General features: G+C 37.1%; 2 protein-coding genes across 2 annotated transcripts in view; both read left to right on the top strand.

Moving 5' to 3' along the window:
- LOC107661866 (dnaJ homolog subfamily B member 1-like) overlaps positions 1-4,220 on the top strand; it is a 10,076-nt gene extending 5,856 nt beyond the window's left edge. The window contains exon 4 of the mRNA XM_016451652.1: positions 2,970-4,220. Coding sequence (XP_016307138.1) covers positions 2,970-3,214 — 245 coding nt within the window. The 3' untranslated portion in view covers positions 3,215-4,220. The remainder of the gene's footprint in view (positions 1-2,969) is intronic.
- A 2,933-nt stretch (positions 4,221-7,153) lies between these two features.
- LOC107661840 (PDZ domain-containing protein GIPC1-like) overlaps positions 7,154-12,607 on the top strand; it is an 8,098-nt gene continuing 2,644 nt past the window's right edge. The window contains exons 1-5 of the mRNA XM_016451617.1: positions 7,154-7,381; positions 8,278-8,716; positions 8,794-8,979; positions 10,662-10,842; positions 10,926-11,032. Coding sequence (XP_016307103.1) covers positions 8,417-8,716; positions 8,794-8,979; positions 10,662-10,842; positions 10,926-11,032 — 774 coding nt within the window. The 5' untranslated portion in view covers positions 7,154-7,381; positions 8,278-8,416. The remainder of the gene's footprint in view (positions 7,382-8,277; positions 8,717-8,793; positions 8,980-10,661; positions 10,843-10,925; positions 11,033-12,607) is intronic.

The raw sequence follows: 12,607 nt of genomic DNA, 5'->3' as shown, positions 1-12,607 counted from the left end.
TATATATATAATAAAAAATAAATTAAAATGAGTGCAAAGAAATTAATTTGCAGTTAAGTTGCGTACAGTACAGTATGTGTGTTCTATGCTGCTGCTGATATTTACTTTATGCACGCTGTACAAATACACAACAAAAATGACAGCAGAAAAGAGCAGCTGTGTCATTCAGTGTTAACTCAACCAGAGGTCTCTGGTGGAATTGATTTTTTTATGCCAAAGTATGGCAAAAATATGAAATGCCACCGATGAATATTTACGGAGCAGTAGCTACACTATTTTGTAGAGGGGAGTCAAAATGAGATTTTGACCTTTCACCTGAGATTTGGAGGCAAATTGCAGGAGAGGAAAATTATTTTAGAAAGATGGACTTTCTAAAAGATTGACTTTAGCCATTTTTGTTGCATTATATGCCAATTGTGGGGGGAAAAAAAACGGGAGAAGCACTTTTCACATTTCTTCCCCAAAGTTTGCCTGTAACTCAAGGCAATTGAATTTTAAATACTGGTTCTTAACTTTTGGTATCTTCATTTTAAGGACCTATATGGTTTATTTCCAAATATATGGATGTCGCAGTCTGGCTCCATTGTTGACTAAATGAACCTGAAAAGATTTTCAACACCCACTTGTTTTGTAATCATTGTGTGCCAATGGCAATTTGAAAGTGTTTTCCAGAAGGTGCAATGTTTTCCAGAGAGTTAGCTTTGGCAAGTTTCAAACCACCACTCCAAACAAACACCATTTTGGCCACATTTTTTTCGAAATTACATCACACCCATTTGCTCTTGGATTTCGCTTGAAGTATATTGGGGCCTTAAATGAGGCATGTATAGATTAAGTGAGCTCCCACAGTTGCAGTAAAGTTTTAGCGTCGCTGTTTGAGTGAAGCCTGATGTCCTTTTGTGACCGTTCGAGTTTTCTCTGAATGCTGCAAACAAAATGGCTTAATTGTAAAAATGACCATTAAAGGTAAAAATCTATTTAAATTTATCTGACCACCACACAGAATATGAAGAATATCAAAAACTTTAGGAGTCAGCTGTCCACGAAAGTCCAACATGATAACACACTCAATCAGTTGAATGAATGACTCAATGACTCACTCATTAAGTGTCTTACTGCCACTTACTGGTAGTTTAGTTGAGAAGTATGTTGAAAAGTATGCATTTTTCCCCTCAACATTTCTTATTTGTATGCTCATAAATGCATTTAAAACATTAATCTCCTAACATTATTTATTGCAGTTGTAATTATTGTTATTTGCAGTGTAAATTATTTAATCTGACTGGTAGCAGCCCTATAGTGTATATTGAATTTATTGATAAATTGTAATAATTTGACATGTCATTGGACAGACAGAAGATTTTTTCTTCCCCGCGTTAAGTTACTGCGTCATCAGAGAGAATCGCAGTAGCAGAATACAGGTCGAGCTCATAGACTGTGTAGGTTGAACTACCTTTTTAATGTTCTCAATAAAAATAATAATAATTTATTAAAATACAATTTTGTGATTAAAACATAAGTGACAAAAAATAACCAGCGAAGCATCGAAACGCGAGAATTATTCTTCTAATTTTATTAGCCTACATTCAATGTAAACAGCGATTGATAATGGATAGTGTATTTCTGGTATCAAGGTCGCGCTGTTGAGGCTCACTCTGCTTGTCTTTTTGTGAGAGTCTTCAAAACAAATGAGCGTTATGGCACACATAAAGAAACTCAGAAGAAACACACTGAGGTAAAAATTCAAAATGTTTAGTTTATTCATAGCATGATATAGTTACGTAACATTATTACAGCAATGATATTTTGATTTTAATTTAAACACATTAAATATTACATATATGTATGTAAAACAATGTGTATTTCCATTACAGGTTTAGGTCTCAAATTTCATAGAAGGTGGTATTAAAAAGGTCTTAAAAAGTCTTCAATTTAACTTGTTTATGTCTGTAGAAACCCTGCAATGAGTGCAGCAAAGGATAATTTTGATATTTTACAAGAAAATTTGTTCCTAGAATTCTTCTCATAATTAAAGTACATCTTTATTCAAGTAAAGTAACATGAGAATCATAGGCGCGGGAAGTAGTGGTGCTGCAGCACCCCCTGTTTTTTTTCTGTGGGCAACTGTTTAACTGTTGGAAATTATTTTACACTAAGTGCAAATAGCCCGCCTTGTTGGCAGAGGCTATTTACACCCGCTCCCTAGTCAACATTACAAAAGACGGTCATCAGTCGTCAGATTCAGTGGCGTAGATGGTAAAGCGTGTGTCATACTCTTTTACAGTCTATGGTCATACTCCTTTTGACGCGATCGACCCGGATTCGAATCAGCTTTTTGGCAAACTTTTTTTCTCCCTTTTCAAATTTCAAATCAAATCACATCACATCAGAAAAGCATTTATTTTTAATAAAAATGAAGGAAATAATCAAAAAGTTGAAAATAAAGTATGGGGTAGGGTTAGGGTAGGTGTAGGGAGGGCTTTTGTCCCAATAAGGTGGCATCCATGTAATAATTTGAATTAAAATTGACACTTAATAAGTTATTATTGCATACTGTTTTATAATGTATTACAATGCTGAGGTGCAGATAATTGCCACTATTTGCAATAAGTAATTAGCAGAATATCCTGCTATTTTAACATAGTATAAATAGAATCTAGCTATTAGCATATCACTAAAAAATACTGCTATTTTCACTTAGTATAAATAGCATCTATCGTGTGAACACCGCGTGATTTCACTCTGAATCTAGCTCTGAAATGCTGAAAACACTGGATCATGAGCTGCTCCCATGTAAACGAACATAGTGCCGCAATTCACTCTGAAACAGGCGGCGCATTTATTTATTTAAATCGCAGCCTTTGATAAATGGCAGTATGGCGTATAGTGATTTTTATATTATTTTGGTTATTCATGTAGCCTTAGGGTTAAATAAGGAAATCTTGTTAATCCTGTTATTCTCTCTTAACCATCACTTACTCAGGCTCTATGCGGCTGCACCATCAGCGCCCCCACCTTGGATGGTAGAACTGTCACAGTGACATCACGTGATGTCATCAAACCCGGTATGAAGAAGAGGATAGTGGGAGAAGGACTGCCACTGTCCAAATGTCCTGAAAAGAGAGGAGACATGGTGCTAGAGTTCTCAGTGAAATTTCCGGACAAGTTGGGACCGAGTGCCCGTGAATCTCTGGTTCAGATCCTACCACCTTGAGCGTTGCAACCGCTGGAGGACAGACTCTCAACACACAGATCCTATGATTGGGCCCTTCTGATTTTCTAGATATTATTGCAGCTGAAAGTATCAGTGGTAAATACACAAAAGTCAAGCTCAGAGAAACACAATAGAGCTCCCAACAGATTATTTATACCCGCTTACTTATATTGCAATGCACTTTTACAGAACTCTGTGAAACATTTCAGAAGTAATATATTGACTTTCACACATAGTTTAGCAGTACCTCCAAGTAAATGCTCCGTCATCCTCTTGTTTGCTTCTTCAGGTTTCTTTCCCCTTGAACCTTTATATTTTCTTTTATTAAAATAATATTCCAATTTTAGTCTCTGAGCAGTCAACATTGTACTTAACAGTAATGTCAATGCTGAACAATAGGGTTTTATACATTCCTGAGGATCTCAAATAGTAATTGTAGAAGTGTGTGTGTGTGTGTGTGTGTGTGTGTGAGATTGTGGGTGTGTGAAATCCCAATGACGGGGCTGCTGGGGAGCCGAGTTTCTTTGCATAGAGTGAGCCCAGGAAATTCCAAGGGCTCCTGAGCATTATCACAGTGCTTCCAGAGCATGTTAAAGTGTGGTTACATTTACTATTGCGTGATACAATTTCCCTGGGGAAATGGAGTCATTCCAATCCACCTCATTTGTCAATGTTGAAGTAAGCTATCTTCTATGAATGTGCGAGATTTCCGATTCATTAGGCGCTATAGGTAAATAACTAGATGAATAGACCATAGACATGGGCGTAGTGTCCGTGATGTCACTCATAGGTTTCTGAAGAGCATTTTTGAAGCCCCAAGTGGGCGGAGCCGGCCGTCGCCATCTTGGCAGTACGTCACTCCTGGATAATTGGAAATGGGCAAAGAGGCAGGACACGGGTGGAGCTGAGGTGCCTGGTTGCTGAAACCAAGCCTGCCTAGCTCCACAAGCAGGCAATCCACCTGTCACTCAAGTGGCCACGCCCTTAATTATGCAGAATTTTATTATAATTTAAACCGATGAGTTATAAAAAAAAATCCACCACCTCACAGTTGTCATGAAGGGCAAGATTAGCAATATAGACCAAAACCACTTTTTGTACCAGGCCGTAAACATTTTTTTTTTCTGCTGTAAAGTTGGCCATTTTAACCTGGGGGTCTATGGGATTGACTCCCTTTTGTAGCACGTCTTCTAGCAGTCAGTTGATGAATTGCAGTTAAAGTCACTTCCATGTCAGATTCAGAGAGACAGGAAGGTTTCCGCTTGGAATAGACATTGTGTGTGAGAGAAACAAGTGCGCAGCCATCTTTAGAATGTTAGTTTTTAGAATTTTGAACTTCCATTTTTGTGGTAGCTCAATAGCATCACTGTTGAAGATTAATAAGCTGGTGGGTTTACTTAATGTAGAGCTAACGAAATTTATCATGAACATTGTAATGTTTGAAGCGAATGACGTAAATGTCAGTAGACTGGGAAGATTTTTAAACGAGTGGTTAATTAATAAATTCATGTGAATTTACGGTAACGCTGTGGAAATCCAAACGGAAGACAGAAGACAACAAACGCAGTGCAGAAAAGGGGCGGAGCTACAAGGTCTGTAAGTACAATAAAACTACTTGTGCTGCAAACCAGTGTGTTTATAATTATGACAATACATTAAAATAATATGATAAGAAATACCTGTTTGCAATGTCAAGCAGTATAGCTTGCAGTTTTTTTTTATTAAAATGACTGGAAGCGAAAGACAACAGATGCCTCGCACATTCAAGTTAAACGGCTGTATCAGCTCGTATGTTAAAAATAAGGAGAATAGGAATCTGTGGGGGCAAAAATTTCCCCACGCAGATTTTCAAATGAAGCAGCTTTCTTGGGCTCAACGCAGTGAATTTCTGTGACTGCTTTGAAACCGTCGCAGAAACGTTCACACAGAATTGCCAAACGCATAGATTCCTGTTGGAGAGACTGGATTTCGACCATGCAGATTCACTGAGCAATGGTAAATGTGACCGCACATTTACACTGCAGACACCACTCGCTTTCTCCAGCTAGGATTGATCCATGATAGGTTACTGTGATTTCCATGTCACCATTGTGTCTTTGAGCACATAACTGCTCCATTCAGACCATCCCTCCTCTATTTGTTGCAGCCAAGTAGGTACATTTCAGGTTTAAAAATTCTTGAATGTAGCTTTAAGTAACTATTAATGGGTGATGTTTTGGAAAGCATAAATGGTGTGTGGTTGCTGCAAAATTACACTTCAGCTTTCAAGACTTCTAATTTGCTAAGGAGCATTCATTTGTGGGAATTTACACTATAAAACATTAAACACAACTTAAACCTTTTTTGCTTGCAATGTAGCTTGAAAAGAATTCATAATATTCTTTCATGGCCCTGGAAACACACTCTTATTTTACTTAGTCATATTTATGCTGTTATTGTAGTGCACATATTGAGATGATGTACAATGATGAGATAATGGCGATTTTATAGACTTTATTGGATTTTGCATCTTAGAACTGCCATTACCAGAAGTAATTTTATGAGGAACGACAGTATTTGTGCCAAACGTATGCAGATTGCGATGGCACATATGCACAGTTTAAAGTACCTCACTCATTGTTGCTGCATCATCAGCATGCTATTTGAAATTCACAACGTTATGGAATTTGTGCGTTTCTGTAAAAAGATATTGGCTTTTTTTTTGTAGGGAAATGCTTCACAATTCTTTATCATATGCGTAATTGTTTTTTATTCCTTGCAATTAAAGGCTTTACAAGTGCTGTCTTGTAGTAAGTCTGTTACTGTATTTGTATTCAAGAATGCATACATGATCATGGAAAAGTGTTATTGTGATTGTCAGCGCTACAAGAGTTTTAAGTATTTAGAAAAGTTATACTTTTTTTCTATTTCTACACAACTGATGTGTTCAAAGTTCATCCATCTTTAAGATGTTTCTAACTTTAAAATGTTTCCCGCTAAAATACGAGTTGTCTATACATAAAATTGCTTTCTCCAGTAAGTCATCTCATCTGAATTAGGAGAGAAATGTGCACATATCAAGTATGTTTATGAGCAAAAGCAGTTCTAAACAAATATGTTGGTGGATTTTGATGTGAGAAGAAAAGAGGATGGATCTTCTCACTGGAAGAAGTTTTATTATGGCCAGAAGTGACAAATTTAAAAGTTACTTCAGTGATAGATTTGTTTCTGACAAACACAGCGTTTTGCTTAACAAGGCAATGATCAATGCACTGGAGTCATGCGGAATACTGTGATGTTTTATCATCTGGATGGACTCTTATTCTGACGGCACCCATTCACTGCAGAGGATCCATTGGTGAGCAAGTTGTAATGCTCATATTCTCGAAATCTTTAAAGAAACAAATTTTCAGCAAATACTCATTGTTGGGTGAACTATATCTTTATCACTAGATGGTATTGCTCTTTGTGTGAGCAGTGCAAAACCTGTTGAATGTTTTAAGTATCTAAAATAAGAATAACATTTTAAATATATGAATTCTGCCCAGCAATCTCTATAAAATTATTCTAAAATAAAAAAAAAAAAACATGGAAATTCATCGATTCAAAAATGTGGGAACCTTGTATGTTTGTTGAACACAAATCAAATAAATTGTATTGCAACAGTAATCTTATTTTTATGTACCACAACAACACTTTCATTTGAAGTTGTATTCACTTTTCAAATTTGCCATCCAGGAGCCATATCTGCTGAGGGGACTAGGGACCGGGGCCCTAAGGCTTCACTGGATGCGCTGTGGGGGCACTTTTTTATTCAAATGGCTGCATTTTTTAATGTGAAATGCAGGATTTTTTTTTTTTTAAATTGGTGACAAATGGGTCTACGATCTACTTGGGCTTACCATGCTTTTGGGAAACGCAGCCATGGTAACCTATAACGCTTTCCCCTACAGCTCCTGTAGGTGGCAGCAGTGCGCGCGTGTTTGAGCTGCTGTTTGCTTTCTCAGTAGACTAGAGGAAGAACTGCAGGTTGTGTTGAGAGATGTGCTATTCGCCTTTCTCTCACTTACCAGAACATAGTCCCTAACTCCCGCTTTAACCCTCCTCAACAGTCATCTTTTACAATGAATAGAGTATAAGCCCGACGTCCCAGCGGTTCATGGTTTTCTCTCTGTCAGTGTTAGTTTGGTAAGTGTCGTGATGTCCAGACGATGCTAACATGCTAACTCTATATATACTGTTAGCTGCTTTAGCTTCAGTCTATGAATAGAAACATGCCAGGCTGCTTTAATCCTGAACCTTCAACACATGAAAGTGCTTTTTCTGTGGTCGGTATTTGAGTTTAGTTTGCCATTTTTAGTCAGGTTGCTGTTCGAGTTTGCATGCTGGATGACTGTAAATAAACAAGGCAGAAGCAAATGTTTTCTTCTTATTTTTGGTGTTTTGAATTTTATCCAAATTAAATCCTTTTAAATTTAAATAAAATTCCTTATTACAAATGCATCCTTTTCCTACCCAGTTTGTTAATTGTGATTAATGTATGAGAATGGCAACGTAGATTTTATAGAAGTGACCATGAAATTTTGCACTTATTTATATTACTTGAAATGTAGGAAATATAAATGCACATTAAAATATGTTCCCACAGTCATAGAAAACATGGAAGTACCAGGGTATTTTGAATTCAGTGATGGAAGATACATTTATGCATTAAATCTTATTATAAATCAAAAAAGTGATGATGAAAAAAATAGTAATATAAAACCTGGAAATATCAGGAAATGTAGAATTCAAGGCTAGCAAAATTATAGAAATTACATTTAGAATTATGCATAATATGTACAATAAAATAAAGTAAAAAGTTGTATTTTTATTAGTAACACATTCTTATATTTACTTTTTAATTAACTGTTTCTTGTTTTTGGTTGTATGCAACTAGTCTTTTATTTATAATGATTTATAATATTCCCCAAATTAAATTCCTTGTAAGTTTAAATTATTATTATTCATCTTCTTTGCTTGTCTATTAAATTTGCTACAAATGTATCTTTTTTGATCCCTGTTTGTCCATCTTTGTATCACAGGTCTGGAGATTTCCTTTGAATGGGTTGAACTCAAGACACTTTGTACTTTGATTTGGGCACATTATTAAAGGTGCTGCACAGACCCTTCTTGTATCAAAACATTGTGCCTGCACAAGAAACGAAGACGGCAGCATCCAAAATGCCACTTGGATTGGGACGCAGAAAGAAGGCGTCTCCACTGGTGGAGAACGAGGAGGCCGAGCCCATCCGAGCTGGACTGAACGTCCCAGGGTTGGATGGCCTGGATGGTGGCAGGGTCAGCTTGGGTGAAGGAGCTGCCCATGAGGGCCTACCACCTCCACCCACCAGCCTGCGACCTCGCCTGATCTTCCACACCCAGCTGGCTCACGGCAGCCCCACGGGTCGCATCGAGGGCTTCAGCAATGTACGTGAGCTCTACGCCAAGATAGGAGAGGCCTTTGGGATTCCTCCAACAGAGGTGAGCGGGATTTCCCTTTGTGTTATAAAAGCAGGCCTTGTGATTATACTAACTAAATGATTATGTTTTTATGCCAGGTGATGTTTTGCACACTGAATACTCACAAAGTGGATATGGATAAACTTTTGGGTGGCCAGATCGGACTAGAGGACTTTATATTCGCTCATGTGAAGGGCCAGAAAAAAGAGGTGGAGGTCTTTAAAGGAGAGGATGCACTGGGGCTCACCATCACTGATAATGGAGCTGGCTATGCTTTCATTAAGGTGAGAGGAATGACCTGGGATTTTAAGGATGCAAGTACGTTCATGATTTTCATGGTAAAACTAAGAGTTTGCTATGTGACCAAATTTGAATGTTACAGCTTGAGTACATTTTCAATATATATTCCAATAATACTGTCTAAAATTTTGGTGTCAGAAAGATTTTTATTTTTTTTAAACAAGAAATTAATGCTATTGTTTAGCAAGGATGCATTAAGTTGTTCAAAGGTGACAGGAAAGACATTTATAATGTTACAAAAAATATAATTTCAAATAAATGCTGTTCTTTTGAGCTTTCTGTTCATCAAAGAATCCAGCAAAAAAAATATCACAGTCGCCACAAAGATATTAAGCAGCACATCTGATTTCAGCATTGGTAATAATAATAATAATAATAATAATAATAATAAATGTTTCTGGAGCAGCAAATCAGCATATTAGAATGATGTCTGAAGGATCATGTGACACTGAAGACTGGAGTAATGATGCTGATAATTCAGCTTTGTCATCACAGGAATAAATTACATTTTAAAATATATTACAATAGAAAACAGTCATTTGAAATTATAATAATATATGTTGTTTTTACTGTATTTGTGATTAAATAAATGCAGCCTTGGTGACCATAAGAAGACTTCTTCCAAAAACATTGAAAAAATCTTACTGAATCCAAACTTTTGAGTGGAAGTGTACATCACAGTAGTTATTGGTGGAAATTCAACAAAAACGTTTTAAGCATTAAATAACCATGTAAGTAATGCTTATTTTGCATAATATGGTGAATTGTTCTTCCTCTCATTTGCCTATTTTCTCTTAAAAAACAAAAGCAAATGAAGATCATTCATCTCATTTATAAGCCCCACATTATGTAATATTTGGTTTAAAACAAAAGATTAACAGTGCTAAAACCAACATTACAAAAAGGGTTTTTCAGATTCTTAATTGTTGTAAATGAGCTGATATAAGCACGCTTGTGATTGCACATCAGTTGATTTCTATGTTAATGAGTCAAGTTGTGCCATTGCTCGACAACCGTATAGAGGAGGGATCCTCAAATCTGGCCCACGAGATCCACTTTCCTGCAGAGTTTCGCTCTTAACCCTAACCAAACACCCCTGATTTTCTCTTAAAAAACAAAAGCAAATGAAGATCATTCATCTCATTTATAAGCCCCACATTATGTAATATTTGGTTTAAAACAAAAGATTAACAGTGCTAAAACCAACATTACAAAAAGGGTTTTTCAGATTCTTAATTGTTGTAAATGAGCTGATATAAGCACGCTTGTGATTGCACATCAGTTGATTTCTATGTTAATGAGTCAAGTTGTGCCATTGCTCGACAACCGTATAGAGGAGGGATCCTCAAATCTGGCCCACGAGATCCACTTTCCTGCAGAGTTTCGCTCTTAACCCTAATCAAACACACCTGAGTTTGCTAATCAATGTCTTCAGGATCATTAGAAAATCATAGGTAGGTGAGTTTGATTAGGGTTGGAGCTAAACTCTGCAGCGCATTGGCCCTCCAGGGCAAGATTTGAGGAACCCTGGTATAGAGTATACACCCTACCACGTTGTACCTACCAAACACATCTTAATAATAAGTTTAACCTCATCTTGACCAGTCATACCACCCAGCCTGCTGCAAAGCTGTAATCATCTGAAAATCATCTGTTTCCTTTGCAGAGAATTAGAGAAGGCAGTATTATTCATCAGATCCAGGTCATCAATGTGGGCGACATGATCGAGTCAATCAACGGGCAGATACTCATTGGCTGCCGCCATTATGAGGTTGCCAAGATGCTGAAGGAACTCCCTAAAGGGAAAACATTTTTCCTGAAGATGGTGGAACCTTTGAAGGCATTTGGTAAGTGTTTTTGAATATCCTGTAGCTGACATTGATGGCCACAGTGAATCTGATATGATTTTTTTTTACCCTTTTTTTTAAAGACATGATCAGTCAGCGGTCGGGAAGCAGGTCGGGCTCTGCACAGTTAGGAACGGGCAGAGGAACTCTACGTCTGAGGTCTAAAGGACCAGCTACCGTAGAGGAACTGGTAAGACCGTTGGGTTAAATGCACGGTGAAGTCATGTCAATTCAGTTCATGAGTCGGTGGATACGATACGTGTTTTCATTTGTGTGATTGGAAAGGTCTAGGCATGTCTAGCTGTCTTGTAATATGATACACACTTCAGTACATACAGTTAGTGCTGGGCGGTATGACCAAAAATTGATATCACGGTATTGGGACCCCTTTCAAACAGTATTGCGTTCCGAACGTTGTTTAAGCGACATACACCGGTATTGCAGTATTTTAAAAATTCATATCATAACAAAAATAAACACCGGTATTCGGTATGAACCGGTATATACCGCCCAGCACTACATACAGTATTTGACAATTCAGCATATTGTCACATATAACAATATAATCGGATTGTGACTAATATGAAAAAAACCTAGATCTTACAGAAGCGGCTGTACGCTCACAGAAAAGCACTTAGAATTTGCACTTATTTAGAAGACTTTTTCATTAATTGATATCATATATAGTAGGGCTGGGAAAATAGGAGATTTTCCGAATGCATCGCAATTCTTTCTCTAGTCGATTCTGAGCTTAGTTTTGAACAGCAGATGGCGCTGCATGCCATACTCTGCTTGGTTTCAAATCCTTACACACACTTGAACCTAAAATAATCATTTATAAAATTCGAAAAGGTTGAAGCGAATTACAAAGGTGTTCACAGTGGGCTGTGTTTACATTAATCTCGCGTCATAAAAGCATTCTGAGCCGAGGTGAAATTGCATGACTCGGCTGAATGCACAAGTGCTCTTTAGCACTCTTCTTCATGAGCATTTGAGTGTGCGGATAAAAACTAGATTAGAGCGCCATCTGCTGTTCAAAATCTAAGCTCGGAATCGATTCCAGAGAGAATCGCGATGCATTTGGAAGATCTCAGAATCCATCCACGAATCGATTCTGCATCGATTTATCATCGCAGCCCTAATATATAGTAATGAAAAATATACATATTTTCAGTTCCCACAGTCATAGAAAACCTTGAAATATTAGGGAATTTCGAATTAATGTATAGCAAAATTATAGAAATTACATTTACATGTATCAGTAAAATCTTTTAAAAAAACAACAGTGATTGTCGGAGCCGATGGCCTCGTGGGCAGCTCACCGACATGTAGCGCTGTTGCGCTTCGGGCGTCCCGAGTTCGAGTCCCGGCTCGCGGACCTTTCCCAATCCCACCCCCCTCTCTCTCACCCACTTCGCTTCCTGTCGACCTACTGTCCTATCTAAATAAAAGGCATAAAACGCCAAAAATAAATCTTAAAAAAAAAAAAAAAAACAGCATTGATATTTACTTATTTTAAATTAAATATTTCTTATCTTTGCCTGCATTTTATGCATGAAGATGCATCAAATCACTTTTTGCAAGCATTTTCTTAAGATATTTTTCTTTACTAAAAGACAAATTGCAAGAAGCTGGAAATGAAACAGTTATATTTTGATTCCATATATTCATAAGTATTATATATACAATTGTAGTCAAAAAATATATATGTGTGCTTGTGTTTGTGTGTGTGTAGGTTTACATGTATACACACACACATACATAT

The sequence above is a fragment of the Sinocyclocheilus anshuiensis genome, unplaced genomic scaffold, assembly GCF_001515605.1.
Source record: "Sinocyclocheilus anshuiensis isolate Anshui unplaced genomic scaffold, SAMN03320099.WGS_v1.1 scaffold47, whole genome shotgun sequence".
Classification (NCBI taxonomy): domain Eukaryota; kingdom Metazoa; phylum Chordata; class Actinopteri; order Cypriniformes; family Cyprinidae; genus Sinocyclocheilus; species Sinocyclocheilus anshuiensis.
This window is presented reverse-complemented; position numbering and strand designations above follow the sequence as displayed.